General features: G+C 40.0%; 1 protein-coding gene across 6 annotated transcripts in view; it reads right to left on the reverse strand.

The window, feature by feature from the left end:
• Window positions 1–2,656: 2,656 nt before the first annotated feature.
• Window positions 2,657–12,023, reverse strand: part of CPEB3 (cytoplasmic polyadenylation element binding protein 3) — a 193,087-nt gene continuing 183,720 nt past the window's right edge. For all 6 annotated transcript variants that reach the window (XM_061162183.1, XM_061162184.1, XM_061162178.1 and 3 more), the window contains exon 10: window positions 2,657–6,450. In XM_061162183.1, coding sequence (XP_061018166.1) covers window positions 6,223–6,450 — 228 coding nt within the window. In that variant the 3' untranslated portion in view covers window positions 2,657–6,222. The remainder of the gene's footprint in view (window positions 6,451–12,023) is intronic.

A 12,023-nucleotide genomic window follows, 5' to 3' on the forward strand; every position in this document is an offset into this window, starting at 1 on the left:
GGGCCAGCTCCCCTGCGAAGCCGAGCGGCCGGAGGGCGGAGCCGGGACACCCCGAGAGGCGGGGCGCTGCTTGGCGCCGGCCCCGCCCCCCCGGGCGCCCGAGGCTCTTGGGACGGAAAACACCTGCGCCAGACCCCACACCTCACCATTGAACGGCGCGGGGTTGGGATGCCGGCACCTGAATGGTATAAAAGCGCCCCAGGGATTCTTTCGTGCGGCCACTCAGGGTCCGTTTTCTAAAAGGACCGAAGTTATTGCCTACAAGAGAGCTTCTGGCATGTCCAAAGTCACTACAGGATTGTAAAAAGACCCATTTTCCGAGAGGATCCCTGAGAGCCTAGCGTAAAAATTAAAACAGAAGGGGGCGTACTTACGTTTTCATTGACGTTCTTGGTTTTGATTTTGAAAATTGGTTTCCCGTGGCAAGCGCTGGCATGAAAGCCCATTTGCACCTTAAAATCTTGCATACACACTCACTCGTGTCAACAAACACCGTCCTGTTTCAAATACACTAGTGTTTTTTTTAACGAGTGTTTTTCACGTTATTAAAAAGGTGAATGTTGCTGTATTGAACCTGCTGTAAAGGAGTTTGTGCCCCCCGCCCCCAAAAAAGCTCATCAAGCAAACTGGAGTGTGTAGATGTTCTCAGACGCAATCCATATACTCCAAGCTACTCCTTAGCAAGTGCAAAGGATGACAAGTGTCAGTACTTCATACAACTAGATTTAATAAGTTGTTATTACAGAAAAAAAGAAGTCCAAACTACAAAGTTTAAGCATTTGTAAGCAATAGCTGCATTGAGCTCCATGGTTAGTCACAGTACTGCAGTTCCACACAAGCAATTATCAGTCCAAGCCCCAAAGGCGGAAGCTGAGTAAGGGTTACTAGCAAAAACAATCTAAGAGAACAGGTAATAAAAGATACAATACATTTAAAATTAGTTGTTAGTTGAAAAACAAATACAGAGATCTTAGCTGTGAACACTCTAAAATTTATGTCCATTATTTTGACAGCAAAAATACAAATACCTAATACTTTATACCCCAACAGAACTATATCCAGAAAAGAAAAAGAGCAGAAGTTGTCCTGTATTAGCACCCAGATTTTCTACTTGTTGTGATTAACTTCATTGTCATACAAATTGAAACACCCCCAAATTACATATCCATTTCTTGACCCTTTTGGGGTATAAAGTCAACAGCATTAATTATAAAATACTCTGTGGTAAAATGGAACACTATTGCAGCTGAGATAGAGAAGTTTGGTTATTATAAAAAAAAAACAACAGAAAATGTTAGATGACATACCATACAAACTGGTGAAAAAGCAACAATTCATACAAATAAGCCAGTTTTAACAAAAAGATAACTTTTTTCACTAATCTGTGACTAATCTTTCACTCAGACCTTGCAAGTAGAGATGTCACAATACTCAAATATTTAGGTAGGAGCTTTACCCAGTTAAATGCCATTTTGTTGCTAATATAATAGATAAAAATGAAAACTAGCAGTTATTTGCTAATTGCATAAATGCAGTACATTCTGCATTAGCCCATGCCTCACTAACAAGCTATAAAACACAAGATATAGGCAGAAATCTAAGCATAATCTTTATAGCACTAAGCAAAATTTTTCCAATTTCTTTTCTTCTGTTCCTAATCACTTATTTGTAGTTAATGTAAAATTCCAACCAGTAGTATCCAATTTGAGTTAAAATTTTACATCACAACTTGATCTAATCTATATATTATTTACAAAACTGAATACATAGAGCATACCCAAGAGCCAACTCTGGACATGTGTTTCTCTGAGTCATTGATAACCATGCTTCCTTGACAAGGGCCCTGGAGGAAGCCATCAAGGACTGGGAGAAGCACACCCTCTGTCTAGAGCAAGTCATAGGATGTTCTGTTTACGCAACACCAGTTTTGCAGTTGTATGATTTTTAATTTTAGGTGCCATGACAATGACACACTGCCTTAATAGCACAGCTTCAAGGTGAGTGTGGGTGTTGGAAAAGAAGCAGGAGGGCAGACAGATCATGCTCAGAGTGGCCAGATGTGTTGCCACAATAAGGGACAAACAAGGGCCACCATTAACAGGGAGCAGGCGGGGTGGGGGTGGGGGGTGGGGAGTGGAGGAAGACGAAGTCTGAGGCTGTCCGCGTACAGTGGTGACCTCCGAGTGTGCCGCCTCGCCAGGTCACCCATGTGCTCGGGGAGGTCACTTGGGCAAGACACTGCGATCCAAGTCTAGCCACCCAGAGGGCTGGTCCTCTCAAGAGACTTCCTTTCACTCTCAGTTGTCACCACTGTAAATACAAGGCAAAGATTTGGCCTGGTGAAAGGTACTGTCATACGTGGACAGCAGTCAGTGGCAGATTCTCACACACACACACACACACACACACACACACACACACACACGACAGAATGAAGAGTTAGAGGGGGGAAAGCAATGAACCACTCTGTCGACCTGGCCAGGTTCTCAACCTGGTGGGATCTCAGTAACAGGTGACTTCATCATCAGGGCCACAGATTTGGCTGCACCTGGTGTTGTATAAATCTACTGTGACATCCCCAGAGAACTGTACTGTGACATCCCTAGTCTTACACTAAACCACTGTAATAAAGGAAAAGGCTTGTCAAAATCTCACATGTTCTGCTCATTCTGTCATTTTATTACCCAATTATCCATTACATTTTCCAATCACTTTACATAACCAACCATTTTCATCGTTGTCACACTATTGTAAACCACATCAGCAAGTTAATACATAAAGCTTTGCATTTCAAAAAACTAGACACTTTAGTAACAATATTACAAAGGTTTTAGCTTCAAAAATAACTGAAAATGAAAAAAATAAACTTTTAAAGAATTAGCATCATAAAATTAATTTATTCCAAGTAAAAATACAAAATAATATTATGACATTGACCAGATATGAAAGTCCCTCCCAGAAACAACTCTATTAATGATTGAGAAAGCACTCCTTAAAGAAAATACGAAATAAAATGAAAAATATGTAAATATGTTTAATTTTTTTCTTAGCAAAAAATCTTTCTAAAAATAACAATGAAAATTTGTCTCAGTACAAAGGCTACATTACTATTGAAAAAATACCAGCATGAAGAAAAGGTACATATTTGACAGTAGAAAAATGATTTCAGTGAATCACAATGTCTAAAGTTTGCAATGAAAATAAATCTGCAATAAAGATTTATGCCTTTTTTCTTTTCTTTTTTTTTCTATTTTTTATACAAACAGTACAAACAGTATTGCACATAACAACAAATAGTCGAGGTTAGGTTATAGCCTTCAAAAAATCGACTAGTTCAAGTGTCACATCAAGGAAAGGCCACAGCAGGACCTGTGATACCCGGGGGCTTCCCATTAAGTTGCAGGTCAGAACACCTCTGTGTTTTTAAAAAATAATTTTTTTCGAAGGACCCTCTCTTTTAATATAACATTAACAACTTGGGGGCACATTTATTTACAAAACAAAAGGGAACATGTTATAATTTAATAAACTAAAAAAAGTTCTCTTTAAAAAAATACAAACAGAAGAACTCTTTCACAATCCTGGTCAGTCGTGCACAATCAACGCTTGATTATAAATATACAAATTAAGGGAAAGTAGTTTCCACCACCTATTCACAACTTTCAGCACCAAATGGAGTTTGTTTTTTGTAACCTATTCTTCATGACAATGTTTTTTCTCCTTCACATCAGCTTTATGCTGTACAATCTTCCAGCATTTTTTTTTTAAATCTCAGTGTTACTTTAGTACATAAAGAGGGGTGCTTCTTCAAAAAGTTTTGCTTCTTTCACATAATTAGGTAGATTTCTGTAGGTTAGATATGATCTTTAATATTATAGTTATAAAGCTCTAACTTCTTCATTTTCAAAAACACAAATAAGCATGAAAAAAATAAAGTTACCCATCTGTTAAATCATTTTTCTTGCAGAATTAAATTAATATATATTTTTCTGAATAAACTTACTTAGAAAATATCATTTTCTTTCCTATATTTCAAAATTGAGGTATTGCAAAAGATCATGTCAGTCAGAAAGCATGCCTTTTTCCTTAAAAACAAACAAACAAAAAAAATCTTCAGCCAACTTTTGAAAACTGTCTAAAATACAAAAAGTAGTAGTGCATAACAAAATTTCTTGTACAGATGAAAAAAACCACAAACATAGAAAAAAAACAAACAGAAAACCACAGCTGGGCTGGAAAAAAGCAATTATTACCAAAAAGCCCAGAGGTAACCTCAAAGGGGGAGAATTCTAATAAGCATTTTTAATCCAGTAAAAAACTATTTTGTTTTTTTTTTTTCTTTTTGAAAACAAACTATAGTTTGAGAGCTGGTAATTGCAACTAAACACTGAAGAAACAAAACAAAGGGCTACTAACTTAAGACAGTACAAGGACATCACAGCACATAAAACACAGCGACTTAAATCTATTCTGCAGTGTCATATCCAGTCAGATTGTCCCCAGAATTCCAAAACATAGGAAGAAGATTTAAAAAAAGACTTACATAGTCTCACAATCATTATGTGTTTATATATTACTATCTGCAGCCCAAGAGTGAATGCTAAAAAAATGTCCATGGTAGTACTAGCAGGTCTGAATTCTATTCAAGCTTTACAGGATAAATCCAGGGAATTAAGTAGTTAATTTCTCACCCAGACAACCAACCCTGCTCAGGCCATCTTATTTTGTGCAGACATTTCTTTAGCATCACGATCACACAACTTTCTTAAAATGTGCCTAGTTTGTCAATTGACAACTTATCTCTATATACTGTATATATTCCTAGTGTTTGTAAGCTAAGATGAGCTCTTTGGTTTTCTGGACAAGGTCTGAAGCTATGTAAAATGGTGCAAGCACTAGGAGATTGTAACTAAGAGCTCATGTGTTAGTTAATAATATACCAGTTATGAACTGTCAAGTTCGTTAATGTCTGACACAGAGGCTTTAAACAGTTAAAGTTTGATCACAGTTAGACATAATCACTTTACTATATAAAATAAATTGCACAATATATAACAGAGCACCGCAAAGTACTTCATCTACCATCCACAAATTTGCTTTAAGAATATCCTACACCTAGGTTTTATATTGGTTGTAATATAGGTCATTCTGTTATGGGCTCTTCCTAATTTCAGAAGCATTCCATTTATTGAGGCATGCCTTCCTCCAGTCAATTACCATTTCTTTGAATGAAAAAAAACTTTTTTTTAAAAATCAGTATTTTATAGCTTATATAGATTCTTAATTTGTGCATTGTGGGAAGGTTTTATACTAGACATCAGATATAAAATTTATTGCATGCAGCAACCTGATTAAGTAAACATGCAGTCAGAAATAGTGACCTTCCTTTGAAGCTTTCTCAAGTCTATTCTGATCTCCTTTCGGCAGCTGATTCTATCCCTAAATCACAAAAGTGTGTTGTTGGGTTTTTTGTAATTGATACCTTAGCCTGAATAGAGTATTATGGTATTAATAATACCATTTTAATAGCAGCAAAAGCTATTGCAGCATAAATTTACATAACACTAAAAGATCTAACCAAAATCCTCAGCAAAACAAAAATCAAACATGAAGGAAAAGTAAAGATTCAGCTTATGAGGTATCCTTACATGTCAAAATAGAGAGCAACTAAAGGCTTATTTTCATTAAGGGTTATCCTTACTCTAAATGACCCCAACTAATGATTGCTGAATTGTTGTGAAGTTTTTGCTACATCTGCCACCTACTCACGAGTATTACCTTTGGTAAGTCTTCTCCTAGGGGCGATTCTCTAAGTTTCTGAAAATAAGTGCATGCTCCAGTTCAAAAACGATCAGAACAACAACAACAACACAACAACAACAAACAAAAAAAAAAATCACAGACATCAACCTGATGGCCGCTGATGAGAATGGCAGTCTACGAGTGACAAATCAGGTGTAAGGAATCAAGGTACCAAGCAGACAAAAGTGAGAATCAAAGTGCAAATCAGTACCGTTACACACTCTGCAATTCTGCGTTATACTGGACACTGAGTTCAGTAATATGACTGTAAATAATAATAATAATAAAAAGACCCATTTCTTCTTTAAAAATCGAGAACAAATGCACAGATTTCCAGAACACTGTAAGCCCTGAGGCAGTGCCCTCTCTTTTCCCTCCTTGTTATCTACTCCAGTACTTGTGGCTGGGTCTGCCCTGGGCTCAGCTCCAGCGGAACGGGACGTGGCGAGGGCGGTCGCCTCCCTCCTTCACCAGCGGTTTGTGGAATTCCCGCCCGGCGCGGGAATGTATGCTCGCCCAGCAGTATTCGCAGTAATACTGCAGACAGGTGACGTTGGCACAGAAGAACGGGGCAAACTTCCCACCGCAGCGTGTGCCCTGGCACTCATCACACATCTGATCATCCAGCACATATGGCTTCACTTCCACCTGGACCCAAAGAGGAAAGACAGGAAAAAAGATTTTAGCAAAGCTTCCTCACATTTCTTCCTCTCGAGAGCTTACAATGTGGCTTAATATGTCTCAGTCAGGCTCAGTGTTGAACTCAGCTGGTTATCAGCAGAGGCTGAGTGTATGGGCTTTGGAAGCTGCTCCTTGATGTGCTAGTTGTGAGATGACAGGTAAATTCTTAGCCTCTCTCCACGCTCCTCTTGGTCCATCTGTGGGTCTGTAAAGTAGGTGTAACAGTGATACACAGACACACACATGTCTGTGTATCTGTATGGGCATTACAGGATCTGCATCAGAGTGCTGGTGAGGAAGTGTGTGGAAAAGCACGTGAGCTGAATCCTGAAGGCTGGCAGCACCCAGCGGTGCGTGATAGGCAACAGTGTTTCAGGGAGAGGAACCAGCGAGCACAAAGCCCCAAAGCAGGCAAACAGCAGGAGCTGGGTAGAGGGGAAGTCCCCCCCGCCCAGAGGCTGGCAAGGCCGGCTAAAGGGTGACCAACGGGGCTCTGGGCTTTGACGTTTTAAACACAAGCTTTCAAAACACTAACCTCTCAGTACTGTTTACAATGGACTGGGAGGGAAAGGAGGACAAGGGGGATATTAAGAAACTACTCTAACGATTGAGGCTGTTTTAGTTTTAGATTTTATTGCCTCAATCTCCCTCCAAGACTGGAAGCTTCAATAGAGGACTTTTCACCACAGTCCTGCAAGGGGCATTTTATTCTAAGTGAAGCAATGCTATGTTATATAAAAACCAGAAGAGAGAAAGAACAAAAGTTACCCCAGTTTTCCCCCATGTTCTCTTTCTAGAACCTCAGACCGGGAATGCCATTCATGCTTTCATGGTGAATGTTAGAAATAAGTAGGAAGGAGGCAAGTCTCTGTGTGATCAGGCTCTTTCTCACACCAACCTCAGAGCCATTCTGGGCAAGAGCAGGCTAGCTCTGTGGCCACTGGGGCTGTGGAGACAGGGACCCATGTTTTTTCTGATATGAGCCAACTGCCTGACGGGTCAAGCTGCCTCTGGACACGGCCAGGTGGTTCCAGCAGGGTCTGGAGCAGGGTACCCAGAGGCTGCGGGGGACACGGTGGGATGAGCAGGGGCGTGAGGGCTGCTGGGACTGGACTCTTGTGTTCCTGGTCCTTCTCTTCTGAAGGCCCCTCCACCGGCCTCCTCTGGAGTTCTGTCTCTAACCATGAGCTCAAGTCACCAGTCCTCAGCCAGCCAGAGATTTTTGCTTGAAGGCCAGCTGGAGATGACCTGTCCCAGCCCTTGGTTACCCAGCGGGATTTACTCTGGCATTCAACACATTCACAATGTTGTGTAACCACCATCTCTGTATGGTTCCAAAACACTTTCATCACCCAAAAGGAAACTGTACTCCAGTTTTGTTTTTCAGAGAACCTTTTAGAGATACACACTGAATTATTTCAATATGAAAAATTATATGACCTCTGGGATCTGCTTCAAAATAATCTAGAGTGAAGGTGGCAAAGTGGGCAGAGGTGTAGATGAAACAAGACTGGTCACAAGTTGATAATGATTCAAACTGAATGACAGGAACCTTGTATGTTGATAACTGTTCTAACTGAATGATGGGGTTCATTACACTATTCTCAAAGGACAGGGAAGCCTGGTGTGCTGCAGTTTATGGGGTTCAAAGAGTCAGACATGACTGCAACGGAACAATACTCTTTTTATTATTAAGACATTATAAATGAAAGTTATTTTATTTATATAAAATATTGTAAAAATTATTTTGTAAAAATTGTAATTGTAAAAATATTATATAAAATATTATTAAATGTCTATTATTAAGACATTAAAATAAAAATTATTAAGACATTATAAGTAAATACATCAAAACTGTGACTTTTTGACTATCAGATGAACTGAAGAGAGGATAACATTGTTGAGATTCACTTTAGTGGGCTAGAAGATCAAGGGGTATAAATACTTCATAGTTCTGGGAAAAAAATAATTTGAAGATGAGGGAAAAACAAGAAAAATTTGAGAATAGATCCAGGAGAACCTAATAACAAAAACCTACATAACTTAAATAAACCTAAATAACAAAAGTTCCAAAAGAAGGGGGAAAAAGTGAGGGAAAGTAATTAGATGACAAGAGTCCTGAAACTGCATAGCAAAAACTCCACCAGGTCCAGTCTGGACCAATGAGAAAAAACACACCCCTAGGTGTATCCCAGATATGGAAACCAAGTCCGCCTAAAACCTACTTCCCCTGTCCAGTTATGATTATCCTCTCTATCTAAAACCTTATGTTCTTTCCTGTTCCTCTCAGGATGGAGGAGTATATTAAAAAAAAAAAAAAAGGGAAATTGCAATGGAGCAAGACCATGTGGGGCTCTCCTGGGTGAAAATGCCTCTCTGTGTATCTTGTTTCTTGTTTGAAGAAAAAGGCTTTAGTCTCCTTCCCGAAGCTCCAAAGAACAGACTCAAGCAGTTACTAATTAGGGGAGTGAGGAAATATAGAAACAAAGAAAAAACAGTCAAGAAGTAAGAGTCCCAGTTCCTCCTTAAGAGAAATTCATGACAATCTGACACATATCTTTGAGCTGTTCTGCAGGAACTAAGACCCTCAGCCAGGAGGAAGCTGGTGACTACATGCTGACCATTAGCATACAGACCCCAGACTGGTTGGAACTAGGTTAATGATTAAGATTCTTGAGACACCACCCTGTTACCTCATCACCAACTGACCAGAACAAAGTCATGTCCCCTGCAACCCTCACCCCAAATGCTGCCTTTCAAAGCCCTTCCCTGAAAGCCATCAGGGAGTTCAGGTCTTTTGAGCATGAACTGCCCATTCTCCTTTACTGGTCCTGCAATAAACACTTCACTACAACCCGGCATCAGTGAATTGGCTTTACTCTGCCATGGGTGAGGGGACTCAAGTTCGGCTGGGTAACGCCAATGTGTGTACAGTTACTTTGTTTTTTTTAGTTTTTTGCTTCTATTGGCAATTCTGCAATAAATATACCTTTCATATGTTCTCACATCTGTGGTTTTACTTCTAAGTATTGGGATTATAACATTAACAGCAACCAGCAGTAGGATTATTGGGTCAAAGAGTACACACATTTTGAAGAATTTGCCAGTTTGCCTCTTTAAAGGGTTGTAGCAATTCACATTTCTATCAGCAAATGATAAGCAGTTATCACCTCTTTTAAATGTTCTCCAGATGAGAATAAAATGACATTAAATTTCTTCTTCCTGACTACAAAGAAACCTGAACATCTTTTTAGGTGGACCGCCTATGAATTCTTAATGTGAATTATCTTCTATCCAGTATACCACTGTGTTGTCTTTTTCTAGCCAATTTTTAAGAGTTCTTTGTATGGTATAAATAATTTTTTTTTTCCAAATCCATAATTTGCCTGTTGACTTTTTTCAGGGCTCTTTGCCATTTAAATGTATTTTATTTTTACATAGTCTAATATATTTATTTCCTTCTGAAGCTTCTAGGTTTCTAATCTCTTTTATAAGAGTATCAATTTTTTACATTTAAGTATTTCTTTATGTGGATCCTATCTTTATGCTTTGTTTCACTACAAATAATTTACAACTTTTGTTCAAACTGTGACTATTTTCTCCCTTTTCTCCTAGAAAAGCATAAAGCTACTAGGGTTCTTCCAAGTCTTCTTTCTTCCCCGCCAAGGTTACAGTCCTTTCCTTTATTCGAATTCCAAATTTTAAAAACTTACAAGTCTCCTGACAGAGAAATGATATCTTGACTAGATCAAGGATTTGGGGGTCTTATCCTTTTCTTTCAGATTGATTGATAGTATTCCTAGATGTTCAAGCTCCCAGTGCTGCATATGAAAACTCTGATGCCAATTTCCTTCTTTTTTCTTCCATTTGTAGGAGATAGTAATAGTAACTAGCTCTTTCACATGGAAACATGCAATGTTTTCTTTTTATCTTCAGCGTTCATAAATTCTAGTGTTATGGAACCAAACTTGGGTCTGCTTGCCCACCATACAGCAAAGCCAATTCACTGACACCAGGCTGTGGTGAAGGAAAGTACAGTGTTTGTTGCAGGGCCCAACAAGGAGAATGGGAGGCTCATGCTGGAAAGGCCAGAACTCTTTGATGGCTTTAAGGGAAGGGCTTTAAAAGCTAACATTTGAGGTGAGGGTTGCAGGGGGCATGACCGTTTTCTGGTTGGTTGGTAGTGAGGTAACAAGGTGGTGTTTCAGGAGTCTTAATTATCAACCTGGTTCCAACCAGCTTGTGGTCAGCAAGTAGTCACCATCCTCTACCTAGGGGCTGGGGTCAGGGCAGGGGAGGTCTTAGTTCTTGCTGAACAACTCAAAGATGTGTCATATTGTTGTGAGTTCCCTTGAGGAGGAAGTAGGACCCTGTTTTATCACTCAACTGTACTTTCTTGACTGCTTTCTCTTTCTTGACTGCATTCCCTCACTCCTCTAATTAGTAACTACTTGAGTCTGCTCCATGGAACTCAGGGAAGGCCTAGCAGACTAAAGCCTCTTTCTACAAACAAGAAACAGGGGACACACAGGGGCTTTTGTACCTAGGAGGGTATTTTAATCTTAATACAGTGGCATGCAAGGAATAGGTGGTAGTTTAGTCACTAAGTCGGGTCCAACTCTTTTGCAACCCCATGGACTGTAGCCCACCAGGGTCCTCTATCTACAGGATATCCCAGGCAAGAATACTGGAGTGGGTTGCCATTTCCTTCTCCAGGGAAGATCTTCCTGATCCAGGGATCGAACCTGCATTGTAGGCAGATTCTTTACCACTGAGCCACCAGGGAAGCTCTCCATTTCATAGGGAAATGGTTAAATAAAATGTGGTACATCTACCCCAAGGACTATCATGCAGCTACAAGAAAGACTGAATTAGTGCTTTATTTGGAGGGATTTCAATAGCAGGGGGACATTAGGATCTAGTGGAATAATGGTTACAAACACCTACTGCAAACTGAAGAACACTAAACCGACATTAGGTCAAGTAATACATTCGTGCTGATTCTTGAAAATGCAGTAGGAATAGACTGCACCTTCTGTAGCATTTTGGGGCACCTATTGACCTGGGGAGTTCATCTTTCAGTGTCCTATCTTTTTGCCTTTTCATACTGTCCATGGGGCTCTCAAGGTAAGAATACTGAAGGGGTTTGTCATTCCCTTCTCCAGTGGACCACGTGTTGTCAGAGCTCTCCACCATGACCTGTCTGTCTTAGGAGGTCCGACACAGCATGGCTCATAGTTTCATTGAGTTAGACAAGGCTGTGGTCCATGGGATCAACTCCTGGAGTTGGTGATGGACAGGGAAGCCTGGTGTGTCCATGGGGTCGCAAAGAGTCGGACACGACTGAGCAACTGAACTGGACTGAACTGCAGCTTTCTGTGTATTCAGGTTTCCAGCTGAGCTTGGTACCAATATTCCTCACCACACGGGGGTTTGAGGGATCCAGTAAACACAATACTCAGAAGATCTGTCAGAAAGCCCTATCAGTCCAGAGGCACCAGGCACAGGCACACACTGATGCCTTATTTAATCAACTTCTT

Source organism: Dama dama, chromosome 15 (genome assembly GCF_033118175.1).
Source record: "Dama dama isolate Ldn47 chromosome 15, ASM3311817v1, whole genome shotgun sequence".
NCBI classification, from domain to species: Eukaryota; Metazoa; Chordata; class Mammalia; order Artiodactyla; family Cervidae; genus Dama; species Dama dama.